Raw genomic sequence first — 13,308 nt, forward strand, 5'->3', positions numbered from 1 at the left:
TATGTATTTCTAAACCTATTTCTTAGGATGATCATGACAATTGCAAGTGTCAAATGTGCCACACATTTAGAACAGTGCCTGCTGCGTGGCCAGCACTAGATAGGGGTTGGCTGTCATTATTGCAATGATAATGAAATAAAAATAGTAATTATGCGCAGTACTTAAGTAAGACCTCCAGAAAAGGTTCTGGAGTCTCTGTTCCCATATGTATTTAAAGGTAAAATACAGTAGAGCCTCTGTAAGTTGACCACCCCAGGGACTGTAACTGGTGAACACACAGAGGTGGTCAACATAAGGAACCAGGCCTACGGTACTGATACGTACATGGGGTGCGTGTCCAGTCTTTGGAAATTAGGTCAACTCAAGGAGGCGGTGGGTATAGGGAGGTGGTCATCTGTGGAGGTCTACTGTAATATAGCTTGTGTGTGTACTCCTGTCCCCCAATCTGAAATCCAAAATGCTGTAAAATTGGAAAAATGTTGAGCCCTAACATGATGCTGAAAGAAAATGCTCGTTGGAGCAGTTCAGATTTTGGATTTTAGGAGTAGGGATGCTGACCTAGTGAGTATAGAATGCAAATATTCCAAAATCCAGAACACTCTGAGATCCGAAACACATCTGATCCCAAGCATTTCAGGAATACTCAACCTGTTCTCACTCATAAAATATAAAAACTTAAGATTTACATCAAACCAGGTTTTCTGAGAGTAAAATCCTGGAATCATTCTAATTTTTCTGATCGTGAAAATGTAGAAGCCAGACTTTTCATTTTTGGAGTGCCCAGGCTCTGCTAGTGACCCACAAACAGGCCTGGGTCTCCCTGTTGGCACCATAGCACGACTGTATTTGTGTGTCCCCAAGGTCTCATCCCAAAGCATGATCGGAGGACTCCGTGCATCAGAAGATCTGGGGGGCACCTTATAAGCATAGACTCCATGCAAAAAACCCCAAGCACCCTGGTGGGCATGGCCTGGGAATCTGCATTAGCATGTGCCTGTGGTTCTGGACACACTCTTGTTTGAGGATGCCTGCTTAACACAAGGCAGGGAAAAGATGACTAGCCAGGGCCACTTGGAATGAGAATTTAATGGTTTAAGCAAGAATAAGCTGAATTCTGAAATTTTGGGGTCTTTTGTGTTGTAACAGGAAGCAAAGACTCTTTCTCCCATCTGCCTGCCTTCCCACCCCAGGACCTTGCTCACTTCCCCCTTTCTCAGCACTTGGAGTTTCTGGCTTGGCTTTATTCCTCTGAGGATTAGGCAGGGGGATGAAAATAAAATCCACCCTCCCATGAGAGGCTGTTGTCTGCAGTTGCCACCAAGCCCGTCTCTCTGGAGCCAGCTGCTCCCAGACTAGGGTCTTGACCCTGATCTGGAATCCTGTGGAACAAAGTTGAAATGGATCTAAGATAGCACAGAACTGGGAGGCCCCAGAGATGATCTCTTGCCTCCTCCCATTTTACAGATGGAAAATTGAGGGCTTGATAGCAGAAACTTGGCTAGAGTCTTCTGGAAAATGGGAGGCAGTGCCACCATGAACTCTTCCCAGCCCTGGGTCCTGTTTCTGTCTGGGGATCCTCCCTGCAGCAGAGGCTGCCTCGTTAACCTCTCTTTTGACGGCCACTCCGGGCATGGCTTCCCCCTGCAGGTTCTCTGCAGCCTGAGGAAGAGCCGGGTGCAACTGGGCTGGCTTCCCAGCAGACAGGTGATTTCCGTCTGTAGCCACTGCAGTCTCAGCTATGACGACAAGTGCTGTACGTAGCATCTGCCAAGCCTTATTATTCCCCTCCCCATAGGGCCAGGGCGCCATCCTAGATGGCTGTATTCCTTTTCCTCCTTCTCAAACATGTGCAGCTTCCCAGGCTAAGTGTGCAAATGAACAGAGGCCTGAAGTACCCTGTGTTTATAACTAAGGAATGTCCCAAGCTGAACAGTGACTGAAATTACTCCTTAAAATCTTATTTATTTCCTAGTTTTTATATTTCCACCAAGTCTGTGCTATTTACATTATTTTTAAAGATTTTATTATTGTTGTTGTTTTTTGAGACAGAGTCTGTTGCCCTTCGAGCGTGCTGTGGCATCACAGTTCACAGCAACCTCAAACTCTTGGGCTCAAGTGATCCTCTTGCCTCAGCGCCCTAAGTAGCTGGGACTACAGGTGCCTGCTACAATGCTTGGCTAATTTTTTTCTAGTTTTAGTAGAGACAGGGTCTTACTTTTGCTCAGGCTAGTCTGGAATTCTTGAGCTCAGGTGATCCACCCCCCCTTGGCCTACCACAGTGCTAGGATTACAGGCGTGAGCCACTTCGTACAGCTAATTTTGTGGGGGTTTTTTTAGCATCTTACACTGTGTGCCTCTGTCAGCTCAGGCTGCTGTAACAAAATAGCACTGTCTGGGGGGCTGGACAGAAATGTATTTCCTGACAGGTCTCAAGGCTGGAGGTCCCAGGTCGGGATGCCAGCGTAGTCAGATTCTGGGGAGGGCCCGTGTCTTGGCTTGCACAGAGGTACCTTCTTGCCATGTCCTCACATGCTGGTCATGGGGCAGGGGGAGCGAGCTCTCTGGTGTCTTTTCTTAGAAGCCCACGAATCCCTCCTCAAAGTCCCTGGCTTCTGACCTCATCTAACCCTAATCGCCTCCCAAAGATGGTACTCGCCTGCCTCCAAAGCCCATCACATTGAAGGTTAGAGCTTCATCGTGTGAATTTTAGGGGCACACAACTCAGTCTATAGCACTAACACAGTTCTGGAAGATTTTGAAAAATACTATGGCAGAGGATTTTAGCACGGAAAGGTATGTACAGATCAATACCCTCATTTTACAGAGAGAGAAACTGAGGTCCAGGGGGGCACATGGCAGAGCTGGTGTCAGAGCTCTGGTCTTCTGACTCCCAGGGTGGGTGCCGGACTTGCAGTGGGCTATGCCCCACTTTGTGTAGAACCACAAGGCACGTGGGCTTTGTCCAGAGACGAGGATGTCACCCTCGGAGGACCCATGAGCCCAGGCTGCCTCACTCCTGCTGCCCTTCCGGGATCGGAGGTTCCCTGACTGTCAGCTGGATGGGGCTGAGTCGAGCAGGCATGGACGCAGAGGAGCTTGCTTTCCTCCTGTCCCTCCCCGCCACACCCCTTTCCTGTGTCTCAGCAGCGCCCAGAGCGTTCTATTCATTTTCAGGAGTGGGAAGGTGCTGCCCGCCCGGTGTCGTGTGAGGCCCCCTGTGTATATCCCATTTCACCCCTGTGTCTCTCCCACCTTGGGAGCCAGTGGACTTCTCCTGAGGGGCTGAGAGCCAGGTCCAGGTAGGGACCAGCACTTCTGATGTGCCTGCCACCTGCCTCTACACTGCCGCTGCTGGCTGGCCTTCGGCCCTCTGGGCAGGGCTCCCAACACTAGCCTTGACTTGGGTTCCTGGGACGGGGGTGGGTAGAAGGCCCCTATTGCCCTGTGTGAGAGCTCCCTTCCCCCTGAGCCGCAGCCCTTGCTGTTGTGGCCCCTGCAGTGCGCTCCCCACCCTCACCAGGACAGGCAAGGTGGTTCCTGTATGGGGGCCGCCTCCATCCTTGATCCTTGATCCTCGATCCTTGATCCTCGATCCTCAGGGAACTCATGCTCACTGGCCACAAAAGGCCGGGGGAGTGAGGCTGCTCCATGGCGGGCCCCCCTCTGCTTCCTTTCCCTCTTCCTGCTTCTGGGCACGGGCAGACGGGCCAGCGTGAACATAAGCAGGTGTTCCCGGGAGGGGAAGGTGCCCTCCCCACCACAAGCAGCTCCTCCCAGCTCCATCAAGAGGTTTGACCTGACGTAGCAAAGTGGTTAAGTGCACAGTTTCTGGATCTGCACCCTCAGCGCACCTTCATTTCTCTGCATTCCAATTTGCTCATCTGTGAAATGGGTTAATAGTAATAATACCTCTCACATGGGTTTGTTGAAAAGGACCACATGTGTTAGTACCTGAAAAGCCCTTAGGAAAGTTCCTGGTATGCAAGAGCCTGCCAAAACCCAGGATTACTATTATTGTTATTGAATGATTATATTATTATTAGCAATAGTAGTAATAATAATAATAGTTCTTTTTAGTACTAGTAATGGTGACTGGGTCCACTGGGTGAGAGAACGGCACCCCTCAATCTGGCCCAGCCCAATTCAACACAACACAGCAGATGTTACCGATCGCTTCCCTTCATGCCCTGCACTGTGCCGAGCGCTGAGGCCACGGCTCCTGTGGAGGAAGGATGCGGGCAGCGCCGTCCGCTTCTGACAGGGAGAACGCGCAAGCTAAGGAGTGAGCTTGACTGCGGCTGGAGTCTCACCTCTGTTTAGCTGCTGACTTTGGAAAGTTATTTCTCCTCTCTGCCCCTCCATTTCTTTCATGTAAAATGGAGATTGGTGTCACCTGCCACGAGAACGATAGTGCAGCCCCTTTGGAAGACTGGCAGTGTCACCCATGTGGATGCCACGCTGGGAAGGCACTCGGCAGAAACGCGTGCCCATGTGCACCAGGACACTTGCACAGGCATACTGATGGGTTATCCACACACCCTGTGGCCAGCTGTCCACTCAGCGCTCACGGGTGATAACACACACACCCTGCGGCCAGCACGTCCACTCAGTGCTCAAGGGTGATACACACACCCTACGGACAGCACATCTACTCAGCATTCATGGGTGACACACAAACCCCGCGGCCAGCACGTCCACTCAGTGCTCACGGGTGATACCCTATGGCCAGCACGTCCACTCAGCACTCCCAGGTGGTACACACACCCTGCAGCCAGCACGTCTACTCAGCTCTCACAGGTGATACACACACACCCCACGGACAGCACATCCACTCGGCATTCACGTGTGATACACAAACCCCGCGGCCAGTATGTCTATTCAGTGCTCACAGGCGATACACATACCATGTGGCCAGCACGTCCACTCAATGCTCACGTGTGATATACACACTCTGCAGCCAGCACGTCCACTCAGCACTCCCGGGTGATACACACACCCCATGGCCAGCACGTCCACTCAGCATTCCTGGGTGATACACACACCCTGCGGCCAGCACGTCCACTCAGCACTCATGGGTGATACCCCATGGCCAGCATGTCCACTCAGCGCTCCCGGGTGATACACCCCATGGCCAGCACATCCACTCAGTGCTCACGGGTGATATCCCATAGCCAGCACGTCCACTCAGCGCTCCCGGGTGATACACACACCCTACGGCCAGCACGTCTACTTGGCATATGGTCATCATGTCTTCTGGACACGTACAAGAATGTTTAGCGGAATTATTCACATGGCCCCAAACTGGAAACCCCCCAGCTGTGCATGAGGAATGCACTAGATGGACGTGTGCAGCACCTTCCCTCAGAGAACACGGTACCACAGGACGACAGCCGCGTGCCCAGGGTGGATGGACCTGGCACCCGCTAAGGGGGAGCCGCCGGACACAGAAGGATACGCCAAGGGGGCAGAGTGGGCAGCAGTGATCTGGTGTTAGAGGCCAGGCTGGTGGCTATTCTGGCGAGTGGGTAGGGTTAGTGTATCCTGAAAGGGGGTCAGGGTCAGGGGCTAGCAGGGACTGGGCGTGTCCTGGCTTTTCGTCCGGGTGGCGGTCACGCAGGTGTGTTCAATGTGAAAACCCATCACACTGGGCTTTCTGCTGTATGTATGGTGTACATCCATAAATAATTTAATTAAAAAATTAAGTGGGATAGTGCATAAATAGGCTGTGGTAGACACTGAATATGTGGTTGCCATTCTTTTTCTTTTTTTTTCTCTTCAGCACCTGAAGTGACCTGCAATCAGTGAAGCCAAAGGGACTGGCAGTCTGCCCTGCAGGGAGTACTGACGCATCCCCATGCATGAACCTACGAGAGAGTGGCAGGCAGTGTGTGTGTGCGCGTGAGTGGTCTTCAAACCAAGGTCCTGACTCTGGGGAGGCAGGAAGGCAGCTGGCCCCATGCTGTCCTCTGGGCCCTACTCAGAGGCAGGTCCTGGAACCCTTCTCTGCAGCTCAGCCTTCCTGTTGAGGTGGGGCCTCTCCTACTATGCAATTTTTCAAAAGCTCCTTGACCCTGGTTGATGCTTCTCGAGTTGTCTGTTGCCATTTTGAGGACTTTGGTCTAGTCCAAGGAAGGCCTTCAAGAGGAGGTCAAGTTCCCCTTCAAAACCACCGCCTCCCCCTGCAACATCTCTGGGAATCAAGAACATATGGACATGTTGAGACGTGAGCCTGAGCATTGCCCTTGGCCCCAGCACTTGGAAAACCCCTTTTTTTTTCCCAAGTAATTGAGCTGCTGGCTCTTGAGCCATTTTCTACAATTGAAATACTCGTCAGTTCATTGCTCTGGAGTCTTTGCAGAGAACACCCCCAAAGTTGGTGCCCCTGGGAGGAAGACCTTGTTCCCACTTAGACCTGTTTCCTCCCTCGGGGAAGAGGGAGGGTAATGGATGGAGAGGGTGGCATTGGGGGAGGGAGAGTCTCCTGAGCCCTTGCTCACCTCCTTTGGTGGCACCATCAATATCTTTAGTGTCTGAGCTTCTCAAATTCTGCTGCAAAGAAAAAAAAAGAGAGAGAGAGAAAATAAAAGTACAGAAGGATTAAAAAGCACAGGGGGAAGAAAAAGAGATTTCCAGAGGCTGCAAATTGCCTGCAGGGGGCTGACTCTGCTCTCTGGGAGATGGAGCAGAGAAACGGGTGAGCTCAGCTTGGAGTCCACACCCAGCTCGGTGAGGATCTCAGGCTGTGTGCCTTTGGGGCAGACCCCGTCTGAGACTACTTTGGTGCTGATTTCTCAGCTCCCGATTTCAATAGTGACCTATCAAACCCAAAGCGGAAGGAGGGAACTTCCACAAGCAGGAATTTGTCACACAATAAAGGGATGTTCTTTTTCAGGGCTACTGTGGTTGATCCTGCAACTCTGTAAATATGTACGTAGACACTTTTAAAAGCACGTATTTATGTCCCAGACTGTAAATGCCCTGTTTTTAAAGTTTTATAACTCGTGTTATTTAATGAATCAGTCGACTGGCTGCAGTATGGGGTCCGACAAGGGGCCAGGAGAAGGGGTCTCATGAGATCCTCACATGGGCAGATAAATGCTGAGCATTGGCCGACATCACCGTTTTTTCCTATTTCCAGCTAGAAGCTCTTGTTTGCTTTTAATTTTTACAAACTGGAGTCCTTTCGCCCGCTCCTGCAATGAAGCCTCACAAGCATGAAGAGCTGCAGCTGCTCCTATCCCGATGCTATGATTTTGTCCCCTAAATGTTAACATTTGTGAACTGTACCCCCGCCTCTCAGTTCTGCGAGTTTCCCCAGCCGGCACCAAGGGAAGCTCCAACCAGAAGCCTCAAAAGGCTTCGGCCCATGACGAATTCCAGAAAAAGTGGTTGAGGCCTTGGGGATGCTCACTTTTTGCATGTGCAAATGTTCTGGTCACTCTTCAGCACTCCCAGACGGTCAGGAACACTGTCCCAGTAGTGACTGGGGGATGGTTTTGTAAAGGACTGTGTTTCCTGGTCTTCGAGTGTGGGTTTGGGGCCGCGGGAGAAGACGGCTCTGTATCTGCCATGTGAAGAAAATTAACAATAAACGCGTGAAGAGCGATTGTGAGGAACAAGTGTGGGGTGATCATTCTGCTTTCTGCTCTCTGTCTTCCGTGTTGGGGATTTCCGTGGCTGTGGGTGGGAGTGGGGTGTAAGGCCCCCGAGGGCTCCATCCCAGCAGTGGGAGGAGCCAAAGACTTAGAGGAACTCACTTGGGGCTATCGTGGGGAGCAAGGCCGCTCTACCCTGGGTAGAGTGCTGTGGCATCACAGCTCACAGCAACCTCCCACTCCTGGGCTCAAGCAATTCTCCTGCCTCAGCCTCCCAAGTAGCTGGGACTACAGGCACCCACCACAACGTGGCTGTTTTTTGGTTGCAGCCATCATTGTTGTTTGGCCGGCCCGGGCTGGATTCTAACCTGCCAGCTCAGGGGTATATGGCTGGCACCTTAGCCGCTTGAGCCACAGGTGCCGAGCCAATGCAAATATATTCTTGTCTTCAAATAGCTTTATAGAGATCTAATCCACATATCATACCACGTCCCTTTTAGGCATACACATCACTGCTCTTTAGCATGGCGTTATGCAGCCATCATTTCAATCTATCTTAGAATAGAACATAACTGGGCGGCGCCTGTGGCTCAGTGAGTAGGGCGCCAGCCCCATATGCCGAGGGTGGCGGGTTCAAACCCAGCCCCGGCCAAACTGCAACAAAAAAATAGCCGGGCATTGTGGCGGGCGCCTGTAGTCCCAGCTACTCGGGAGGCTGAGGCAAGAGAATCACTTAAGCCCAAGAGTTAGAGGTTGCTGTGAGCCGTGTGACGCCACGGCACTCTACCCGAGGGCGGTACAGTGAGACTCTGTCTCTACAAAAAAAAAAAAAAAGAATAGAACATAACCCCATACTCACTAGCAGTCACTCCTGAAGCCCCTCGCCCAAACAACCACAAATCTACTTCCTATTCTTACAGATTTTTCTATCTGGACGTTTCATATAAATGGGACCATATAATAACGTTTCTTTTGTAACTGGCTTCCTTTAGCATCTTGCTTTCAAGGTTCATCTAGGCTGGAATATGGATTGGTACTTCATTCTTTATCATGGCCAAATACTCCCTTTTCTGTACATATATACCATCTTTTACTTACCCGTTCTTCTTTAGTTGATTGACTTTGGGGTGGTTCTACTTTTTGGCCGTTAAGAATAGTGCTGCTACGAATGTTTGTGTAAAAGTGTTAGTGTGGAGATAGCTCTTGTTGAGTGTATACTGAAGATGGAATTAGTTGGTGGGTCACATGGTAACTCCTCAACATTTGAGGACCTGCCCAAGTATTTTCCAAAGTACCTGTATCATTCCACATTCCCAGCAGGAATGCCCAAGGATTCCAAATTCTCCAGCTCCTTGTCAGTGCTCGTTACTGTGTTTTTATTAATATTTCAGCTGTCCTACTGGGTGTGAACATAAATAAATTCTTTGAAGACCTAATCATACCTCTGATCACATATCCCAGCAAAGTTAGATATTAGAGTCCTGAGGGGGTGGGATGAGCACAGGGGATTCTGATGGGAAGTGAGGGATAAGGGTTCTTGGGTTTGGGATGGAAGGAGACCCCCAGATGGTTTTTGTTCACATCCAAATATTGTGGAAAGGTAGAAGGCAGAACCCAGAATTCTAAATACTTTCTCTGAAAAGGAGAAGGTGTGATACGTCAGGGTTCCCCAGAGAAACAGAACCAATAGGAAATTTGTATATATACATATGTAATTTACATGTATTTAAAAATGATTTATTATGAGGAATTGATTCTCATGTTTATGAAGGCTGAGAAGTCTCAAGTTCTGCCAAGTTCTGCAAGCTGGAGACGTAGGAAAGCCAGTCTGAGCCCAGACACCTGAGAACCAGGGAAGTGGATGTAAATCTCAGTCCAGGGCAGGAGATGAGATGCTCCAGCTCCACAGTGAAGCCGACGCAAGAGTGAATTCCTCCTCCTCCTCCCTTTGGTTCTATTTAGGTCTTCAGGGGTCAGATGATGCCAGCCTCTCCAGGGAGTCTACTGAGTCCACAGGTTCAAGTGGGAATTTCATCTAGAAACACCCCCACAGCCAGAAACAATGTTTAATCTGGGAACCCTGTGGCCCATTCAAGTTGACACAAAATTAACCACCACACTTTTCACCCTTTGAACCTTACCTAATAATAAGTAAACGACTTCTCCTAGGGAGGCGAAAGCCAGGCATTCAACTCATCCACCTTGGTGGCTGGAGTCTGGACATGCAGAGGTGAATTTCACCTGGGCCAGGCTGTGGGGGGGCTCACAGCAGCAGTGATGACAGGGCAAGGAGCGGGGAGAGTAGACGGAAGAGAAAGTAGACAATTTCAGGGGATGAAAAAGGCTGTTGTCAGTCCTGGGTATGTTGAGAGCATAGAGGTGGGAGCCCTTGTGCAGTCTCATGCGTCCGGGAGGGCTTCCTGGAGGAGGAGGGGACAGGGGATGCTTACAGACCCTGATGAGGTCTCTTCACCTAATCTCCATGGTAGGCCTTAGAATGGTTCATGAAGGGAAGACAAGTTTTCTTAGCACTGCAAGTATCCCAGAATTAAAATGAAAACAATAACTTCCACTTATAGACGACTTTCCAGCTCCATAACATACTCTCTCAAACATAGTTCCGTCCCATTCTTCCTACAAGCTCCGAGGGGGGCAGAGTGGGTCTAATGTCCATTCTGCACAGATGGAGCCCAACGAGCCGGGTGACTCACTTCAGTGACAGCTGCTCAGCATCACCAGACCTGAGTCAGCCTCTGCCTTGGAGCCATCAGCTGCTGTTCACTGAATTACACCACTGCCATTTACTGAGCACTGCGATGGGCCAGGCATTCCCTGGAGGTTCCCTGACATCACACGACAACCCAACAATGCAAGTATCTTGATAGCCACTTCACAGGCGAGACAATCTGAAGTCCAGGGATGTTAAACCATTTGGCCAGATTCATGGGAATTGGACACAGGCCTTTCAGGGTCCAAAGGCCAAGATATCCTGCTTGCCCTCCTTACCCCTCACTGCTCCTTCTATAGCTGGCCTGTGAATTCTTCATGATCTCAAGCCCGCCTGCAGGTGGAGACGTTACAGCACAGGGAAGCCACTACCCCAGACACATCAATCAGCTGCTGGACTTTCTGTCCACCCCAGGTTGGGAGCTACACAAAATTATAAGGGTAAAAGCACAGGCTTTGGAGCACAAGCCCCAGGTTAAATCCCAGCTCTGCTCCTGACCAGCTTTGTGACCTTGGGCTGGTCACTGGCCTCAGCCTGGTTCCTAGTTTGTACAAGTGGATGATAACGGTATCCACCTTTGTGTTTTAGTGAGGACAGACATTAGCTACTGTGTCTCCTCAGGGGATCTCTTGGCCTCCACCTCCAAACCTGTTGAATCAGAATTGGTGCTGGCGGTCTATGGCCATCCCACCCTGAACGCACCCGATCTCGTCTGATCTCCGAAGCTAAGCAGGGTCGGGCCTGGTTAGTACTCGGATAGGAGAATTGGTGCTGTCGATACAGATGCCCAGAACTCCACCAGCTCTCCATGTCCTACCAAGTTTAATTCCGCTCAGTTTGAGGATTATGGCTATAGCAATGAGTGAAATAGGCATTCCGGGCTCTGCCAGGACAGCGATCAGTGTCGCATTAACTCTGGTGGCTTTTCTTAGTATCCCACCGGGTCACTACTAGAAGAGGGGCGGCCAGCTCCCCAAATGCTTGCCTTCCAGGTGCCTCCCAGCCCCCTGAACCTGGCACCTGTCTCCAGGGGACAAACATGAGGAGCGGCACTGGCGTCGGGGATCAGCGAACAGGGAGCCCCTGGAGATGTCACTGGCAGCAGCACACAAAATGAGAACAGCCGCCACTTCCCTGGGGCGGGTTAGAGAGAGCCACTGAGTGACCAGGCCTGCACGCGCGTGTGCACACCTGGGGGCCCAGATGAGCTCACGCACGCTGCTTATCCAACATGACGTCGGCGGGGGCTGAGCGGTTGCAGCGTCTTCCTGGGCACAGTCAGTGGGGGCCAGGCCTGGGGCGGGGGTGGGGAGGAGGCGCGGGAACCCCGCAGCTCACCTGAGGCTGCGATGCTGCCTCTCACCAGCAGAGGGCGGGGGTCTTCTCTTGAGCTGAGGCCCAGGCAGGGGCAGGGCCAGGGGGTGGGCCAAGTGCTCCTCGTTAAGGCTGAAGTCAAAAGGAGCTCTGGGGCCCCAGAGCCGCTCAGCTGAGTAGGTGGGAAGCAACCCCTGAGCTCCCTGCTCCAAAGAGGCAAGCTTGAGATACCCCAGGTGTGAGAAAAGGGGAGAGGTGCAGTGGTGTGGGGCACCTTTGCACCTGCTGGCTCCCGAGGGTGGGCGTAGAAGCTCAAAATGCCCCGACAGCTTTGCTGGCCATGGCTCAGCCAGGACAGAACAGCTGACCCCCAGCTAGGAGGGGCCTATGTCTCAGAGGGCACACCTGCCCCTTTGTTCTGATAGGCTGGCGGAGGGGGCAGGGGGCCAGGCGGGTGAAACCTGGGGCGCCCAGCCCAGGCAAATCAGAACCTGCAGCCTGTTCCCGGTAGATGGAGCGCAGAGCAAATCTCTCCCTGTTCTTCCTGACCCAGGGTGGACAGTGAGGGCAGGTGTGCCGACAGGTCATGGCTGGTCATGTTACTCATGTGGGGGAGAGGACTGGGAACTAGTAAGGGTCAGACCTGCATGAATCTGAGATCCAGGGTCTCTTTACATTTTGCACCCTCAACACCTTATGTGTCTCCCTGGTGGCTTAGAATGCTGTGCACATCTCTGAATCTAATCATGTTGTTCTAAAAATGCTCCAAAGTCTTCCCATGCTCTTAGAATAAAATTCAAATCCCCCTTTAGCCTCACCTGTATCCCTGACCCCCTCCCTCACTCGCTATCTCTGTTCCAGCCCAGCAGCTGTTTTTTGCTCATGGACTCCATACGCTCTCCTCTGCCACAGGGCCTTTGCAAGAGCTAATTCCTCTGCTTGCAAAGGAAAGTGACTTTCCCCCAGTGGCCACATGGCTGTCAGCTTCAATGGCCTCTCCTCAGCATCCTTCCTTGCCACTCAGCTGAAAATAGCCTTCCTATCACCTCTGTTATCTGGACCTGTGAGTTTTTATTCTTTGCACTTTATCACTACCTGAGATTTTCTAGTCTCTTAGCCTCTCTAGAGCATCAGCCCCATGAGAGCAGAGGGCCCACATCTGTCTGGGTCAGTGCTGTATGCTGTGCCCATAACAGCTCCCCTCACATAGCAGGTCCTCAGGATTCACTATGTGATGCATTGAGAAGCCTTCCCAGGAGAAATTCAACCTTGGAGGATCCTTTGCTGAGTGTGTGATCAAATGCATTAGTGTGAAAAGAGCTGGTTCGAAGCTTCCATGCTGGTTAGAACGTTTGTCCAACTCTCAGCCATGGCCTGCGTCTGTGTGGGGGACAGGCCTGGGGATGGGGGATATGGGAGGGATTTTATGGTAAATGTCACTGTTTCAGAGGTCAGGTTGCCAGGTAACTTCATGCTACCCAGTTACATTTGCATTTCAGATAACAAATAATTTCTAAGGTATAAGTATGTCCCCAATAGTCCACATGGCATATTTATACTAAAAAAAGTGTTATTTACCTAAAATTCAAATGTAATGGAGGATCTTGTATTGTTCACTCGCTAAACCTGGCAACCCTATTTAGAGAGCCAAGCCTCTTGGCTATGCCCTCG

General features: G+C 51.2%; 1 protein-coding gene across 10 annotated transcripts in view; it reads left to right on the plus strand.

Moving 5' to 3' along the window:
* PRDM2 (PR/SET domain 2) overlaps positions 1 to 7,610 on the plus strand; it is a 125,752-nt gene extending 118,142 nt beyond the window's left edge. For all 10 annotated transcript variants that reach the window (XM_053575365.1, XM_053575359.1, XM_053575363.1 and 7 more), the window contains one exon: positions 5,780 to 7,610. Coding sequence is in view for 2 of the 10 variants with exons in the window: in XM_053575370.1 (XP_053431345.1) it covers positions 5,780 to 5,805 (26 nt within the window). In the remaining 8 variants the exon portion in view is untranslated. The remainder of the gene's footprint in view (positions 1 to 5,779) is intronic.
* Positions 7,611 to 13,308: the final 5,698 nt, after the last annotated feature.

Source organism: Nycticebus coucang, chromosome 22, assembly GCF_027406575.1.
Source record: "Nycticebus coucang isolate mNycCou1 chromosome 22, mNycCou1.pri, whole genome shotgun sequence".
Classification (NCBI taxonomy): Eukaryota; Metazoa; Chordata; class Mammalia; order Primates; family Lorisidae; genus Nycticebus; species Nycticebus coucang.